Genomic DNA, 19903 nt, shown 5'->3' with positions numbered 1-19903 from the left:
TTTAAAGGTTAAAAAATAGTATAAAATGTTCTGAAAATGGTATGTTAAAGAAGAAAAGGAAAAATTAAGTCAGCAGTTGCATTGTAAGTAACAAAGACTGAAAGTTTTATGAGGTTCCCTATGTCACCAGCATCTACAGAAATGGTCACAGTTGCTATTGCCATGGCATCTACTGTAAGTGACCATGGCTGGTCCTGCATATGAGACTCTCACCGTTAGGAGGTAGGAAAGCAAGGGCATCTCTCTTTCACTCTTTTTTAAAAAATATTTTACATTTAGCCTAGGATTGAACACCAATAAGCATTGTGGAAACATTATCCTTTTCTTTCTTATTAAAAATGCTTAATTTCATATGAATTTAATTTTATACTCAATAAATGTGAAAGATGAGGGAGATGGAGTACAGATAAAGGACACATGTTTTATTTCTTAGAGGTAAAAATTGCAGTGGAAGAAAGTCATTCTCAATTCTCAATATCTTTCCAAATACTTAGTTTTTAGAGGATATAGGCTTTTTAAAAAACTGTCTCATTTTTCATATGAATCAGTGAGTGTTACTCTTTTGATCTCCTTGAGATGTTAAAAGCTATATTTGTGTGTGTGTGTGTGTGTATGTACATCTTGGCAGTTTTAGGCACTCTGCACTATGGTAATAGTAAAATGATCAACATTTTATAGAAAGAAATAGCTAAGTCATTCTTGAGCAGATATAAAAGATAAATATGGATATTCAGGATAATGTCAGTGTGAAAGAGCAAGTTAGGGCTTTCCACTGAACTTCGAAGCTGAGGAGAGAAAAAACTGTCACCTTACAAGACTGTTGATAGATATTAACTGTACCTTATATTCTAGTGTTTCAAGATTAAAAGCAAACAATAAAATCAAGTCAAACTCTGATTGCATCTAATGAAGATATTATTAATGTTATAGTTTTCTTATATCGAATTAAGATACAAAAGATGCTGAAATGACAATGGGGCAAAATAATTAGGTAGCAACGACCATATAAACAGCATTGCATATGATTTAAATTTACATGTAATTGGAGTCATATATATTATATAATAGCTATTTTACTCAAGATGCCCTTGACCACCCATTAGACTATGCTTGTTTTCCATAGTTCTATGAGAGATATTCAGATATGATTTTCGTATGACATGCTATATACTATTTGGAAAAAATGTCTTGTATTTCAGGGTGGATTCCAAAATGCATCTAAGGACCCATGTATATACCACTTTTAGTGTTTTGTCCTTACAAAAATGTACACCAATGTAAATATGTGCGATGTAGAATTATAAAGTTTGTTATTTTCATTCCTTCAAATATATCATGCCCTTTTATAAAGGAATTCAAGAATGTTCATTATAGAACCAATGTCAATGTGGTCTCTTTTTTCTTATTAGCTAAGAATTCCTCATACTTGTGTAGGATCCTGCATAATAAAATGCATCCAATTTCTGCATATAATATACAACATATATTAATTAAAATGAAACTGCAAATTTATAATGAGTAATATTCATTAACAAGGTAATTAATAATAAAATGTTATGAAAATGCTTACATCACTTTAAAAACAAAAAAGTAACATAAGAGCATTGAGTTATTTCATGATTATTTACTCCTCCCAATAAGACTCAGTGACACATTAAACATGAGTCTAAAGGTAGAATTTAAGGTAAGTAACCTACCTGCATAACTTTTGCACATCCTAAACTTCTATATCATATGCCAGGAGATTATTTCTTTACAATTTCCAGGGTCATACTTATTTTTAATTTTTGGTTTATTTTCACTTACTTATAAGAGAGTGACAGATAGACAGAGAAAGAGGTCGAAAGAGGCAGATGGATGCAAAGAGAATGGGCGCTCCAGCACCTCAAGCTAATGCAAATGAACTCCAGATGCGTGCGCCACCTTGTGCATCTGGCTTATGTGGGTCCTGCAGAATCGAGCCTTGAACTGGGGTCCTTAGGCTTCACAGGCAAGAACTTAACTTCTAAGCCATCTCTCCAGTCCCCACAGTCATGCATTTTAAAAAATTAGTACATCAGTCAAATATTTGTCAAAGATCTGTAACAATTTGTATTTCAGGCATGAAGACTACATAAGACTTTTTTCTTTGCTTTGTATTTGTTTATTTATCATTTGTTTATTCAAGGTAGGGTTTCGCTCTAGCCCAGGCTGAGCTGGAATTAACTAGGTAATCTCGAGGTGGCCTCAAACTCAAACTCATGGTAATCCTCCTACCTCTGCCTCCTGAGTGCTGGAATTAAAGGTATGCACCACCACACCCAGTTGTTATTTTTAATTTTTTTTTTAATTTTTATTTGTTTATTTGAGAGAGAGAGAGAAAGAGAAAGAGAAAGAAGCAGCAAGAGAGACAGAGAGAGAGAAGTAGATAAAGAGAGAGAATGGGAGGGCCAGGGCCTCTAGCTTCTGCAAACAAACTCCACATAGATGTGGCACTTTGTGCATCTGGCTTATGTGGGTCCTGGGGAATCAAACATGGGTCCTTTGGTTTTTGGGGAAAGTGTCTTAACCAATAAGCAATCTCTCCAGCCTGTTTCACACTTATTTTGAGATAGGGTCTCATGTAGCCCAACTACCCTCAAACTCTAAATATGAGGAGTGGTCTTAAATTCCTGACCGTACTGTAACCACTGAGGTTGTAGGCATACATCACTCAGCCCAGTTATTTAGCTTTGTAAGAATGTATTACTGTATATTAATCATGTAAAACATGAGCTTCACTATAACATTTTTATGCTTGTATATAACATTGCTCACACTCATCCCTTAATTATCTTCTTTTGTCCATCCTACACTACCTGACAATGCCCTGTCTTTTCCAAAATGAAGACCATATTTTAATTTATATTACTCTATGCACCTTAGAGATTTATCATTAAAAATGTCTCACTAGGGCTGGAGAGATGGCTTAGCGGTTAAGCGCTTGCCTGTGAAGCCTAAGGACCCCGGTGTGAGGCTTGGTTCCCCAGGTCCCACGTTAGCCAGATGCACAAGGGGGCGCACGCGTCTGGAGTTCGTTTGCAGAGGCTGGAAGCCCTGGCGCGCCCATTCTCTCTCTCTCCCTCTATCTGTCTTTCTCTCTGTGTCTATTGCTCTCAAATAAATAAATAAATAAATTTAAAAAAAGAGATAATTAAAAAAAAATGTCTCACTATTTAAATTTTTTAAATATGTCTATATCATATTATTGAATGAATTAATAATTCACTTTCTGATTATATTTATATAAAGATAACAACTAAATGTAAGGAAAAATCATATATTAACCAATAATATAGCACCAATATTTTATTGTTAATTTTTTTCTTTTTTTGTTTTATGTCTTTACATTATATAGGTATATTTGCTTAGCTCTCTATATTTGTTTTTATTTAATTTTGTTTGTTTGAGAAATCAAGAGAGGAAAAGAGGCAGAGAGAGAGAGAGAGACAGACAGACAGAGAGAGACAGAGAGAAAGAGAGATAATGGGTGTACCAGGGCCTCCAGCCACTGCAAACAAACTCCAGATGCATGCACTGTCTGTGCATCTGGCATATGTGAGTCCTGGGAAATTGAACTGAGGTCCTTTGGCTTTGAAGTAAAATGTCTTAGATGATGAGCCATCTCCAGCCCAGCTCCGCATATTTGTAATAATGTAGTTTCTTAACCACAGTAGCATTGATAGTTTTTTTTTTTTGTTTGTTTGTTTGGTTTTTTTTTTTTTTTTTTTTGGTCTTTCAAAGTAGGGTCTCATTCTAACTCAGGCTAACCTGGAACTCACTATGTAATCTCAGGGTGGCCTTGAACTCACGGCGATCCCCCTACCTCTGCCTCCTGAGTGCTGGGATTAAAGGCATGCCCCACCATGCCTGACATAGCATTGATATTAATTATCAAATATTGTTTGTGGTTGGGCATTGGAGGTAGTAGGATAGTTAACATCTTAACCAGCAAGCTTCTGCATGTCAGTTGTGGCCTTGTACCTAGGAACCAAACAAAATATAAATTTACATTGAATAATGCTATTTTGTGAGTAAAATTACCTCATTGACAATCATGGATATATTTATACCCATCTCTATTTATAGATGTAATTTTAGTAAAGGTATATTTATGTCAAAATTATCAGTAGGAGTTTTAACGTATTGTAATTAAACTATATTGCATAAAAATATTTTTCAGGGGCTGGAGAGATGGCTTAGTGGTTCAGATAATTGCCTGAAAAGCCAAAGGAAGATGGTTCAACTCCCCAGGACCCACATAAGACAGATATACAAGGTGATGCATGCATTTGGAGTTCATTTGCAGTGACTAAAGACCCTGGTGCACCCCCATTCTCTCTCTCTCTCTGCCTTTTTTTCCTCTTTTTTAAGTAAAAAATAATTAAAAGAATTCTTTAACTTTTCACAGAGTAAAGTCTCTGAGATCTATTCTGTGATGATGTCTGTATGAAGTACAGTTTTTCTAATATGCCTGGATGGAGAAACACAATCTCTCGGTGGTGACTGAATTCATACTAATGGGCATCACAGACCGCCCTGAGCTGCAGGCTCCTTTATTTGGGCTGTTCCTGGTCATCTACCTGATCTCTCTGGTTGGCAACCTGGGCATCATCATCCTCAGCACAGTGAACTCTCAGCTGCAAACACCCATGTATTTTTTTCTCAGACATCTGGCTATTACAGATCTTGGTTATTCTACAGCTGTAGGTCCCAAAATGTTGGTAAATTTTGTTGTGGACCAAAATACAATCTCGTATAGTCTTTGTGCTACACAACTAGCTTTTTTCCTAGTATTCATGGGGAGTGAACTGTTCATTCTGTCTGCAATGTCCTATGACCGGTATGTGGCCATCTGCAAGCCACTCCTCTATACTGTCATCATGGCACCGAGAATATGCTGGACTCTAGTGGCAATACCATATCTCTACTGCATGTTTATATCTCTTCTCATCACCATAGATATTTTCACTTCACCCTTCTGTGGCTATAATATTATCAATCATTTCTACTGTGACTGTGTACCTTTGTTATCACTGCTCTGTTCAGATACCCAGAAAATTGAATTTATTATTATGATCTTTGCAGCTTTTGATTTGATTGTCTCTTTGCTAATTGTTCTTATATCCTACCTGCTCATCCTCACAGCCATTATCAGGATGAACTCTGTTGATGGCAGGTACAAGGCCTTCTCCACCTGTGGGTCCCATCTGACAGTGGTCATTGTGTTCTATGGTACTTTGATATTTATGTATGTGCAGCCTCAGTCCAGTCATTCTACTGACACTGATAAAGTGTCTTCCACTTTCTACACCCTCATAATCCCCATGCTAAATCCTCTAATCTACAGCTTGAGGAACAAAGATGTAAAGTATGCCCTACAGAAGGCATGGGATAACATAAGAAATATTTTTTCTTAATGGTCATATGCCATATGAGTCCTATAAATCAGGGTTATCTGATAACTAGTTCTAGTAAGTATGCACAGCACATACCCACAGTGCAACCAATATGTAAAAATGGGCTTGTTGGTACTAATCAAACTTCTAAGTGCCATAAATACCTTGTTATTAAAAAAAAAAACAGTAAAGGACTTTGCCATCCTTGAGAAGAAGCAATATTTGTAATAAAATACCTAATACACTAATCCAAAGAATGAATTGGGGTGTAAATACCATAAAAGAAGGTATCAGAGATACATATTGTATATCAATGAGGAAGAATAGTACTTATATAAGAGGAATTAAACATTTAAATGCTCACAAGCATTATATATGACACTCTTTCCTGTCTCTGTATTTGTGTTTGTATATGCATCTCTGGTTTTATTAACTAATGTTTTACCTAATGGATGGTCACCCTTTCTTAAAAGTTCAAATACATAATCTTTTTGAAATTGCATAGTTTATTTGTTATTTTCAGCATAGGTGCATACCTTTCAATAACCCACTTCTAAAACTACTATAGAGAGATTTTTTGTAGCCAAACAAATAAGTGTTTTAGTCAGCAAAAGTTTATATTGAATACAATAATGATTTAAAAGCTTTAATATGATATTGAATATATGAAATGCATGTACTTTAGGGACAATACAAATGTCTGGAAAAATAACATCTGTGGTTTTCATGAGTAATGTAAGTAAGCAGTGGGGTAATGCAATTTACTAGGCAATAAAACATTAACAGTGAAAAATCTTGAATAAGAAGGAAGTCAACATAGAATTTATTATTAAAACATAACTTTCTATCTCTCCCAGACCCACGTAAAATTGGTTAGATTGGTAAATTTTAGTGAATATTTAATGGAAACAGAGTATCTTTTATCTAGAAATCTAAATAAATTGATATATTCCAGCTTATCAAGAAACACATCCCAGATATCATAGAAACAGAAAGGCAGCATGTATGTCAAATTTCTAAAGAAAATGAAAGCATAGGGCTGGGTAGGTGGTTCTATAGGCCAAAGCCCTGGCCTGCAAAGCCCAACGACCCAGGTTTGATTCCCCAGGTCCTACCTAAGCCAGATACACAAGGTGGCACATGTGTCTGGAGTCTGTTTTCAGTAGCTAGAGACTCTGACATGCCCATTCCCATTATCTCTCTCTCTCTCCTTCCCTCCCTTTCTCTATCTCTAATAAATAAATAAAAATAAAAACTAACTTTAAATAGAAAGAAAATGAAAGCATATTGTTTAGAAATATTTACAAACAATATTATACTTGTTGGATTAAAGACAAAATGTATGTTTATGGTTCGAATTTCATGCTCATTTATTAAAAAACTAAGAAACAAAGCATGTATTAAAAAAGCATATACAACACCCCATCCATATTTGTGAGGTCCTGAGCAAGCTACCACTTTTTTTTTTTCCACTATTTAAACTGTGGAAGAAATGAAATCGATGATTTTGTGGAAGATTCCAGTTATGCAGTGTTGAAATTTGACACCTGTCCACTAATGTTGGCAAGATGTCTCATGTGCTGGTGACTCTATAATGGAATACTCAATGACCCTATGGAAAGGGAGCAGCCTTCATTATCTTATCTCTCCAATGTGCTCATCAGGCATGCATCTAACCCCCCACCCCAGACATTATAATGCAAATATGCCCACAATACTTAAGCCTTCATTGGAAGTCAACATGGAGCAGCCCTGGATTTTCATCACTGGCCACTATCCCCGTTGTCCTACACCATCCAGTGAAGACCAGCAGGTGACAGGCCTTCTTCACCTTCCTCCTCAGGAGTGGGCGGGAGAGGGTTCTGGGTCCCAGGCAGAGGTTGGTCTCTCAGGATGCAGCCCAAAACTGCTTGGAATGTCAGCTTTTATTGGAGAAAATCCCAAGATGATTATTACAAAAGCAGGATGGAAGTTAAACTACAAAGTTACATTAAGTTATTTTTAAACAAGAGGGGTCATTTCAAAAGAAGTCACAAGGTATTCATTATGTATGTCTCATAGGCAGAACTGAGGCAAGAAACACTCCATGCTATGTAAACACAAAGGTGTTTAGAAACAGAGGTACAGGAAGGTCAAGGTGCATTGCAAAGAGGAGTCATCCTATTCCTTAGATAACAGAAAACATCTGCAATAAGACCTGTGGTAATGATTCCTGGTACTTCTTTATCTGTCAGGAAGCTCAACTTGGGTGGCGTCCTCTATTATGTGTGCCTAAAGGCTAGGGCTTCACAGGAGGATTTTTAACCAGATGTGTTATGTCCCTTTACATTCCATGCTCTACTTTTCTGTAATATTCACAAGGTTCCTTCTTTAGTAACCAAGGTCACTGATACACATTATCAATGCAAATTCTAGTGTCACAGAATGTCTGACTTGTGAGTGTGTATCTGTATTCATGTGTACCTCTGTGTGTACAGTTTGCAAGATTTAGTGTGAAAAAGATTATTAAACACAACTGAATATCAAGTCAAAAATGCTGATGAATATTTGCATTGAAAATTTAAAATTTTGACAAATGTAAATTTCAAATACAATAAAAAGATATAGACTGGAAAAACAGATGCAATGTCTATATATGGAATAAAATATTTATTGACTTACATTTTTATGTTTAAAGTATGTACCAAAATGATAAATTTATAAACATATATCCATTTATTTCCATAGTGACTTGAAAAAAAATTGTGAAGTAATTTCTTTCAAGCTAAAGCATTCCCTTCTGAAGTGAGGAGGAAAACTCAAAAAATTATGAAGATAAATTAAAAGTCTGTGAAAACTTTTAATGTCATATGGCTCCTCCTCACATTGATAGAATCAGAAAACAATTTCTAGGTATGGGAGGGATGAGGTGGAGATTCTGCTCAATGTTGTTTAACAATCTTCTCTGAATTGAAACATTCCCTCTTAGAGGGAAGAAAGAAAGGAGGGTATAGGAGATTAGGAGGTTTAAAATGTCTGATGAAGCTGAAAATTACACAGTTATAAAATGTCTTCCCAGAGTATAAAAGCCAGAAGCAACAGTGGAGGACAGATTCTCCCCATGGCATACAGTGAGCTCCAGGTATGCAGCGTTGGTGAGTTGACATAGATACAGCTGCCTTTAACTCATCCGCACTTCTGTAAGTAGTTCTGTAAATAACTCCAAAAATCTCATTTGTTCATTCACCAAACTTGGATGTCGGCACAGCTATCTATTCCTTATTCCATTGTGCACACCTCATCCAGGCTTGTATTCACATCTCCCAGTTGAAAATGTTTAGGCAACAATAATAAAACATATAAGCATATATACTTCTCTTACAAACTCATGAAACTGTGAACATGTTAAAAGTGCAAGAATAGCAATAAGTAGTGATGGCCTGGACTGAAGGAAAAGTACTTGTAAGTGTAAAAATTACAACAATTTGGGAAACAGCTTGAAAGTACTCAGTGGCATTCATGAAATTCATGAATCAAATGGGATGAGTTGAGAGAGATTTTTTTTAAATTTTTTTTGTTCATTTTATTTATTTATTTGAGAGTGATAGAGAGAGAGAGAGGAAAATAAAGAGAGAGAGAGAATGGGCATGCCAGGGCCTCCAGCCACTGCAAATGAACTCCAGACAGGTGCGCCCCCTTGTGCATCTGGGTAATGTGGGTTCTGGGGAATCCAGCCTCAAACGGGGGTCCTCAGGCTTCACAGGAGAGTGGTTAACCGCTAAGCCATCTCTCCAGCCCAAGAGAGAGATTTTATCATAGAGTTTAAGCTATGGAAAAAAATACAGAACTCCTACATATTAGGAGGGGTCTCCAAAAATGTAATACTACTAAGAAAACTACATCAGAAAGCTCTTAAGTTGAGAGGAGTCCTGATCACGATTTCTTAAGTGAATGAGTCTTTAGTGGATGGGGTGATGAGCTAGTCACTCCAGTTCCATAAAAGATGTCTAGGTGCCTGGCAGTCTATCCTTATGTCTAGTTACTTACACCTGTCTGGAGTAACGTTTTTTAAACTTTTTTGTTTATTTTTATTTATTTATTTGAGAGTGACATAGAGAGAAAGAGACAGAGAGAGAGAGAGAGAGAGAGAGAGAGAGAGAGAGAGAGAGAGAGAGAGAGAATGGGTGTGCCAGGGCTTCTAGCCACTGCAAACGAACTCCAGACGCATGCACTCCCTTGCGCATTTTGCTAACGTGAGTCTTGGGAACTCAAACCCGGGTCCTTAGGCTTCACAGGCAAGCACTTAACTGCTAAGCCATCTCTCCAGCCCCTGGAGTAACTTTTGAAAATTCACTTGTAAACTGGACAAGGAGCAGAGAGCTGGGGTCACAAGCCAAGGGTTTTCCAGAATCATTGTGGTGATATCTCTGCCAGACCTGCAATCTCACAGCATACTATTTTAACAAATGCATAATATTATTATAGCTTATTATAACTTTCATATAAGTAGGAAATCGTTACTAACTGTAGATACAGTCTAATTCTGGTAGAACAGAGAACTTGTCAGGATCAGGACCAGGATTTTAAAAAGAGGGGAAAAAACACTAACTTTAAACTTTATAAAATAAAAATATAGGCTAGACAGATGGCTAAGCAGTTAATAGGTGCTTTCTTACATAGTAGTGTGGCCTGGGTTTGATTCCCCAGTACTCACATAAAGACAGATTCACAAAGTGTTACATTCATCTGAAGTTAATTGGCAGTGGCAAGAATTCCTGAGATGCCTGTCTCAGTCTCCTTCTCTCTTTCTCCTCTTTTTCTCTCTTACAAATAAATAAAGAAAAAAAAATATTTAATGTAATTTACATTTGTGTCTGTGATGAATTGAATCATATTTCTCTCATAAACTCATGTGTTTTGAGTAATATGTCCCAGCTGGTGGAATATTTGGAAGGGGAACATTCCTAGAGGAGTGTTGTAGTCAGATTCTTGTTGCTGCAACAAACATCCAACCAGACAGAACTTATGAGAAGTAGGATTTATTTCACACTTACAAAATCCAGAGTGACATGATCAATGGTGGAAGATGCTGGTTCCTTTTCATAGATCCAGTCAGAGAGGCAGTACCAACAGTCAACACCAGAAAACAAGTAAGCTTGAACTTCCAGAGCCCAAAATACTCTGGACACAACAAATAGGTCTGGACTGAAGATCCACTGCCACCAAATACACCTTAGAAGTAGACTTCAAGATCCACCCCAAGGACACATCCCCTTTTAGTAGGGAACTACATGCTAGGGTCTCAAATGGGAAGTTTAATAAAAAGAATGACTGAGTTTGTGAGGGCATACACTAGCTATCAAATTCAAATTTCCATAATCTGTCCCTGCCCCCCACAGATTAATGATCATCTCACAATGTAAATTGCATTTAGACCAACTTCAAAGATCCCTATAACCTTTACCAAATTTAAAAGTGATCAAAATTTCCATGTCTCATCTGAGAATCAAGATTTTCTCTTAACTGTGAGTCCTGTAAAATCCAAGTTACATCCTTCCAACACATAATGGCATAGAATATATTCTTCCATTGCAAAAAGCATAACAAGGACAGACTATACCAATGCAAATATCAGTAGCTATCAGAGAACCAACAAACACCTGTAGTTCCACTTTGATATTCATAACCAGTGATTACAGTCTCTGGATTTTCTAATTCTACTTCTTTAGTTGTATTGAGTAGCCTAGGGAAAAATTTTATCCCAAGGCATCAGCTCTCCATGGTAGCCTTTGAACCATTCTAGTACATCTAAAACATCTTCAGGTCTCTAATGTAAAACACAGTCCAACCTTACAATTCTATACAACAGCTTTTTTGACCTTCAGCACAAGCTTAATTTCAACCATGTTTCCCAGTCTGCATCTCATCCGTGACACCTGGTGCTTCAGACTTTACACAGGGACATCACCTTGCTTCACATGCTACATCTCCACAGAAGCTCTTGAAAACTTGTTAACTTCCATGAATATTTTCATGCTTCTTAAGCCATTAATAGATATGCAAACAATGGGTTAATCCAGGGAGACAATAAATCTTGACCTTAAAGACCAAAATAGAATTCTTCATTTTAAATCATCTGAGTTTGAATTCCTATTAAATGATCCTTTCCTGGATGGATTTGACACTCAGGCATCTTTTACATTGTTTCAATGTAAAGCAGTTGGCCCATGGCTATTGATAGTAATCTCTTTAGCAGTAGTAGATTTGGTGATCTAAAATCATTCTCTGTGCCTTTAATATTAAAATTGTTTGAATATTTTTCCAACTTTAAATCATACATCTTTATGTTCTCTTCCTCCCACCAAGCACAAGTGTCCATTACTTTTAAATTCAACCTTGTTCTAATTTTTTGGGCTTAGGTAAAATAATGCAGCCAGGTCTTATAAAAGTATCTCAGTCCCAACAAAGCCCACTGATATCTCTCCTTCCCCTCTGAAAGTTTATTAGCTAAGATTCCAAACACAAACATCTTTCCATTTTCAAACTCTTACCAGAGTATCCCCAGGCTGGAGAAATGGCTCAATAGTTAAAGGTGCTTGCCTACAAAGCCTAACGGCAGGGTTTAATTCCCCAATACCTACATGAAAGTCAGATGCAAACAGTGGCACATGTATCTAGAGTTTATTTTCAGTGGCTGGAGTCCCTGGCATACCCATTCACTCTGTCTGCTTCCCTTTTCTCTCTCTCTCTCTTTCTCTCTTGAAAATGAATAAATATTTTTAAAACATACTAAAAAGAAAGAATAGCCCATTAAATTTGGCTTGCCACTCTATAAGGCCTTTGCAGTCCCAAGTACTAAATCCATTCATATTTCACCAGCCCACAAGTACCAAAAGACCAAAATTCACCTGCTCAGTTTCAGCACAGCAATAATCCCACTCTCCATCCTAAGTTTACTCTTGTAGTCAGCTCCTCTTTGCTGGGACAAACATCCAACCAGACACAGTTTATGGGAAGAAAGGGTTTATTTCAGGCTTACAAATCCAAGGAAACATGGTCAATAGTGGAAGAAGCTGGCTGCCTCCCATAGATTGAAGCAGAGAGACATCACCAGCAGCTAACTCCACAAAACCACAAGCAAGCCCAAACCACCAGAGCACAAACTGAGTTGAACACATTAGGGTTATAGTGTGGATAGTAAAAGAAAAGCCAGGCAGCCAACCCCAAGGTAGCAATGATATGCAAAGCAGCCAACCCTAAGGTGGCTATCAGTGGCACATATGTGATTAGGCCATGACCACATGAAAGCCAAGAGTTACTCATGCTAACTGTCGCTAGACAAGGTGAATGTCTTTACAGCCACAGGATTGATATCTGCCACATGAATCCCGAGCAGCCCAAGAGGACCCCTGGAAGTCATCACCATTTATTATGGAACTCTGCTCATGGACCAAGTATTATTGGAGGTGAGATGCCTTGAGGTTACAACAGGAGTAGGAGGAGAATAGGTAATGGAATGATTGGTTATGTAAGTGTTAAGTGTTAGGAGTATGAATAAATGATTTTTGCATTATTACAGACACAATCCTGATTGTTCTGGACAGCTGGCATAGTCAATAGGATAGATGATTATCCTAATTTTGAAAAATATTGGGGTTTATCTAAATTAAATCAGGATCCATGGTGTAAAATAAGTGATTTGGCCAGCCAAATTCTAATTCTGGTAATAAAGGTCAAGGACAGCCAACCACAGTGGAAACCTGGGTCACTCCTGGCCCATGATCACACAGCCTACAGTGCCCATAGCATAAACAACTTCCACAAAAACACATGGAAATCACCCCTTAGACTGGGTAGCAGAAGTGGCCTGGGTCCAAGTCCCTGAAGCACAGTAGAAATAACCTACACAAAGGTAGGACCATTGTGGTCCTAAGAGCAAGTAGTGAAAGCTGTTTGTACCACATGGAATCTTAGCTGTTCAACTGGGTATTATGATTGGCAGAATAGAAAATAGACTTCCTGTATGAAGATATAGCCAAAACAAACTCAACTGAGTGGTATGTAAGGAAGAGGTGTATAAAGACCCTCTTCACAGTTGCAATGAGATGTATAAGCTCAGAGAATGGCAGAAGGTGAGGAAAGAAAGGAAGGAGCTCAAACCCCAGTCAAGATGGAGAGGAACTGATTGAATAGTATAAGAAAAAAAAAAAAACTACCTATTTACTATAAGAGAACTAAGAAATCCCATTACATAAAATGTAATATAAATTACTGAACCAATTATGGCTTGAACAGAGAAGAAGGTAATATCTGTCATTTTGTACAAAATAATTAATGATATAGAAGAGGATAGAATGAAGGGTAAGAGATTAGCTACACAGGGAGTTGAGACATGCAAAACAAGCCCATTTTTGGAAGATACCATTAGGGAATTAGAAAGCCAGGTTAACATGACTAGATCCTATCTGACTGTCTCAATGCATAAACCTGTGAGAACTCTGTATAAAATGCCCATGGGCCTTGATAATATAGAACATGTAATGGAAATGAGGTCACTGACTGGTGCTGAATTTCAGAATTATAGACAAGGTTTTGCATAAAGATTCAAGAAGGACATCACTTATATGGCTAGGATCTTGGAGAAAGGCAGTGATAAGTTAATGTTGTCAGCTGATGGAATACATACTCAAGCTAACATGGTGAAAAACCCACTTGTATATGAAAGTCTTAGCACAATCCTGGAGAGACACACTGGGGATCTGCTTTTGTTATTTGCTTGGATTGCATTCTCATGGGTACATGCCTTTCCTACCTTGGATCTGGCTGCATTTGAGGCAGAGGGGAAATGGAGGACCATACAGGAAGACATCCAGATCAATTGGAAGATAAGGATATCATATAAAATTTATAATATGAAGGCTAGAGAGAAGGCTGGGTATTAGCTGTTAAAGTGCTTGCTAAATGATTCAGGTTCAAGTCCCATATGCACAAGCTGGCACATGGATCTGAAGTTTGTTTGCAGTGGCTGAAGGCCCTGGCATGCCCATTCTCTCTCTCTCTCTCTCTCTCTCTCTCTCTCTCTCTCTTTCTTTATCTCAAATAAACAAATAAATAAAAATATTTTAACTTATAATATGGGCATAAATATGTCCCAAGCAAAGCCCCTGATGCCTGGAATGTAAAAGTAAAAGATCATTACTAAGGATGCTCCACAGCATACGCACATGACCCTTACAACCACTCTAGCCAGTTTCCCTACCATTACTGCATCAATTGAATCCTTTAACCAGAATAAGAAGTTAGAAATCAATAAGGTGGTGACCTTGACAGCAGGAATTAAAGTCTTGTGGGTAGTATCATTCCCAGTGCAACGCATTAAACCCACAACTGAGTGCCAGCCTGCCTGGACAGGAGCTCCCAGGTGGTTGTGCAGTTGTTGCTGCCAGATGAGGTATAAATGTCCTACCTTTAGAAAAGGGGGTCCTCATACTCCTAGGTGGGGATTTCAAAACAACAGACCTTTCAGGAATGTCAGGTGGAACAAGGAAGAGAGCCATCTGGTCATGGGAGATGGACGGCCCACCAGGTGGGGGGCTAGGAACAACTCAGACTGATGACTGGGCTATCCAAGAAGGACCTGAGGCCACATATCCAGCTATGCTGTGAAATAAGGAACTGGAATTATTATCTTTCATTCCTGGTAGACACTGGAGGTCAGAATGCCATAATTTCTAGTGTGCCTGCCAGACCAACAGATAGGGATACAATAGTAGAGGGAGTCCACCAATCTACTTCCAAGGTTCCCTTTAAAGAAATCAATTTTAGAATATTCAATAAAGATAAAACTTTTAAGCTATCTTTATGGCTGCCACTATTGCTAGATTAAGGATGGATATGATTCCAAAAATTTTCTTGATTGGATATTCTGTAAAAGGTAAAGGCACTGATTCAGACCATGTTAAGTACCATCAAACTGCCATCCATATAACTGCCTATCATGTCTCCATAATTTACTAAATAATATCTGTTGAAGGGAAGACATAAGGAAATTTATCAAAATATAGAAAAGTGGTTAAAAGACAGTATTATTGAGTGAACTCAATCATTTCCATTCAACAGGCAGTATGGCTTGTTTGTAAGCCAATGCTTTACAGTAGATTATTGGAACATCAGTGCCAAAATGTCCACAATGCCAGAAAATCTACCAGAAGTGGAAGAGGTATTTAACAGGATTCTAAAATTTAATTCCAGCTTCTTTGCATCAGTTGATTTGAGTGATATGTTCTTCTACCTGTCACTCCACAAAACAGGCAAGAATATAATACATTTACATAGTAGAGCAGACAATACCAATTTACAAGGGTACCTCAAAGATACAAAAACAGGGGACCTATGTACGTATGATCATAGCATACTTAAGCTTATAATGGAGTCTGGACAAAATTCACCCCAAACCAGGAGTGTTAGTATTGTCATACGTAGATGATAATATTATTTGTGGCAAAACAAAGGATCTTGCACTAAGAACATTGGATTGGACACCCTGATTGATTAATGATTGGGCCATAAATCAGGAAAAGGAACACCCAGCAGACCATAGTGTAAAATTTATAGGCATAATTTGGATTAGTGAAGGTCCTAGTGTATCATCCAGCATGGTGGACAAGATAGAAAATCCATGGTCACCAGAAAACAAATCCCAGATGCAACACTTGATAGGATTACTTATATCTTGGCAACTACATATACTATATTTCCAATTAATCCTAAAACTACTTTACATGGTTACTCAGACAGCGTCAGACTTCATATGATGTCCAGAACAGCAACAGACTTTAAAGACACCCTGAAAATATATATCTGAGTTTAACCAACTATATACCACTTAACGCTTAGACATGATATACATAGACATTGTGTATATGGCTGATTATGGCAATTGGAGCATCTTTTCTAAAGCAATACATAGAACTCAGAGACCAATGGCCTTCTATTGCCAATGATTTTCATATTCGGAGAAGAAATAGTCACTTTTGAAAAGCTAGCATGGACCTTGTATGAAACGCTGAGGACATTTAGTCCTAACCTGGAGGACCAATACCTAATAGTCCAAACTCCTATCCAGTTGTTAGAATGAATATCAATATCCAGAGAGACCTTGCTAGGAACCAAAAATGAACTGATGGTTTTACAGCGAAAATAGTACCTTCAAGAATTTATTCAAGACTACTAAGTGTCATCTAAGGGGTCAACACCAGGTTGGGTAGAGGAAGAAGCTCAGCTTTCACTTGTATCCAGACCAGCATATATCCAAACCTCTCCCCGGAAATTGGCGTCTACTGAAACATGGAAGACAACAAAGTGGGATCGCACACAGCTGAATGTGTGGCTCAAAGATGGCTCTTCATCCAGCATTGGAAGTAAGCTGCATTGGAAATCAGCCCCTGGCTTTTGAATTCTTTTCTCTGTGCCTCTATCAATGTAGGTGTAGTGGGTTCATGGTAACATGCAGCACTTTGCATCCAGCTTTAGTTGGATGGTGGGAAGTCAAACTCTAGCCAGCAAGCTTCAAGGAAGCACCTTTAATTCTGAACCAACTCCTCATACTCTAATAGATAATTTTATGATAAAATAAATCAGAAACTGAGTAACATGAACATAGATATGCAACCCAAATGTAATGCTTACTAAAAAACCCAGTAAATTTTAATACAAGAACCCTGATAATGACATTAGATATCTATGATTCATCAACAGCAAAAGTCACAAGTCAGCAAAAGGCCCAAGGGGAAAATCAGAAACAATTAAACTTCTTGGAAAAACAACAACAAGAAATTTCTTTAGAACATTAAAATGGGCGAGGATATTTTTTGGAAAAGACATAAAACATACTAATACAAATATCCCCATGAGATTACACCAAGCGTGGATACTTCTACTCAGTGAAAGTACCTAAGGAATGAAGATGTTCACAGAATGTGAGTGGGGACCTATGTACATAAGAAACACAATGAAATGAGGCATGCCTCTTGTGCCATCTAGAAGAACTACCTCAAAATGGGCTAAACATTTTTGTATAAGACTGAAAATCAAAACATCCAGGAAACATCAAAAAAGAAATCCTCAAAATCTTAGCTTGGAAATAAATTGTTGGACAAGACTCCAAAACTAAACAAAAATGAAATTAGATGAGTACAAAGGCATGAAATTAAAAGCTATCTGCAAATTAAATAATCAGTAGAGTTTAGGAGACTAGAAAATAGAAGAATTTTGTGAAACAACTATCTAATACAGAATAGACAATGAAAAACTATCAAGATAGTATGAGAAAAGTTAGTAGCTAATTTTTCAATATATACCTAGGAAAGGAACTTGAAAATATTTTTGCAAAAACAAAGTAAATAAATCAACAACTGTTGGAAAAGATGCTCAAACTCACTACTGATCAGTGGAATGCAGCTCTATTATCTTCCTAGCAGAGGTCTACAAAGCCCATTAACTCAACAGCAGCAGATACATCTGACATAGGATTAACATGAGAGTGTATCAAGAACTAAAAAAAAAAAAAAAAAAAAAAAATAGAAAAAATACATTAAAATTGGCAAGTGTAAAGACAGTAGTACTTATAATAAAAGGAAAGCAAATGGCCAGTAGATGAAAAAATATTCAGCAGCTTTAGTCATTAGGGAGACATACATCATAAACACCTTGGGATTCTATCTTATCCCAGTCAGAACAAATTTCAGTAAGAAAACACATAACAAATCTTCATGAAAATGAAGGGGCTTACTTTAGCTGCTGCTGTTAGGAATATAATTAGTGTAGCCACTGGGAAAATCAATGTTGGGGCTCATTAAAGAAAAAAATAGAATTATTAAGCCTTTAATTCCAGTGCTCAGGAGGTAGAGGTAGGAGCATTGCTTTGAGTTTGATCCCAGCCTTTGTCTACAGAGTGAGTTCAAGGTCAGCTTGGGCTAGACTGAGACCCTACCTCAAAAACAAACAAACAAACAAACAAACAAAAAAGCAATAAATACTAGAATGACTAGACGATCTAACTATACTGCTCCTGGGTATATATCCAAGTTTCTTTCAACAACTGCACCTCAAAGAGTGTTGCATACAGGCTTATTGCTGTACTATTCATAATAATAATTATACTATATCACTCTGTAAGTCTTTCAGTGGATGTTTGGATAAAGAAAATGTGACATATGTATACAAAGGATAATTATTTATCTATAAAAATGAAAGTATGTTATTTGCAGGAAAATGAATGAAATAGGAAATCATCATGCTAAGCACAATAGCTCAATATTATGAAAATATTAAGTGGGAATACACACACATATGACATGAAAATACCAGGGGGCTGTTTGAGAAGAAGAGGATAAGGAGGAGAGTGGGGAGAAGAGACATAGTGAAAGACAAAATAACCAAAGTACATGATATACAAATTTACTTATTTATTCGTTTGCTTATTTATTTTTTGTAAAATAAGTATACAGTAAGAAAATGGGAACAATTACATCAGGAGGCTACTTATTATTAAAGAACCATTTACTCTTTATTATGAAGTTGATCATTATGTAGTAATTTTAAGCTAAGAGGTAATTGTAACATATTACCCTTGGGACATCTCCTGTGGGTTTCATCACAATTTCACTGATAGATATAGATATAAACAGTTTAAATTAGCCATATTCACAGTGAATTCAAACCTTCATTTGCTGCTCGTTGAGTTAGAGAAACTTTCAGGTAATTTGAGGGATTGTTGGGAGCTAGAAACTGTCATTTCAAATACAATTGTTATTTTGTACAAAAAAAAATGACTACTACACATGAAAAACTAGACAACATAGAGTTTACCCATTTCATGATTTTTGTCAAAATATGATCTATTAAAAGATCTGCCAGGGAATTAAAATATTCTAGAAAATTAGAAAAACTAGGAAGTATTGAATGTATTCTTGTACAGTTAAAAAAAAAAGTGTTCTATATAGAGGATTTGCTTACATTCTCCTCCTATTGTATGAATATAGCCCAGAAGAAAGATAATCATGACTCTATCAGTGGAAAACAACTGGCATATTCAACTACTTGATAGGATAAAGAAACAAAAAATTATTTAAAATTTATATCCTAGCTACAAAATCCAGTAGCCCTTCATATTTCTTTATTATTTATTTATTTCATTAATCTTTCTAGTTTTAATTGTTGAAAAGTAACCAAACCTATCAAAACAGGTTTTATGAGGATTGACTTCTATGAGGCAGGATATGGAATAGCTAGTCTTAGAAGGAAGCAATAAGCAACATGCCATAGCATTTTCAGAGTAAACTTGGAAAGTGTATGCAATCTTATGGATACTTTGGATAGAATTTCGTATTGAATGAACAACTAATTTGAGCACATTGTATAATTTCTTAAAGATTTAACTTTATCATAATTTTTCCCTCAATGCATACTATAATATTAATAAATATTCACATTAATGTTACAGTGTA

The 19903-nt window shown here is 36.6% G+C and overlaps 1 protein-coding gene across 1 annotated transcript; it reads left to right on the top strand.

The window, feature by feature from the left end:
* The first annotated feature begins 4496 nt into the window (after positions 1 to 4496).
* Positions 4497 to 8819, top strand: LOC101612218 (olfactory receptor 8K3-like). The gene is made up of 2 exons (XM_012950964.2): positions 4497 to 5415; positions 8779 to 8819. The coding sequence occupies exons 1-2, from the start codon at positions 4497 to 4499 to the stop codon at positions 8817 to 8819; spliced, it is 960 nt and encodes a 319-aa protein (XP_012806418.2).
* Positions 8820 to 19903: the final 11084 nt, after the last annotated feature.

The sequence above is a fragment of the Jaculus jaculus genome, chromosome 1, assembly GCF_020740685.1.
Source record: "Jaculus jaculus isolate mJacJac1 chromosome 1, mJacJac1.mat.Y.cur, whole genome shotgun sequence".
Taxonomy (NCBI): Eukaryota; Metazoa; Chordata; class Mammalia; order Rodentia; family Dipodidae; genus Jaculus; species Jaculus jaculus.
The sequence above is the reverse complement of the archived record's forward strand: the minus strand, read 5'-3'. Positions and strand labels throughout refer to the sequence as shown.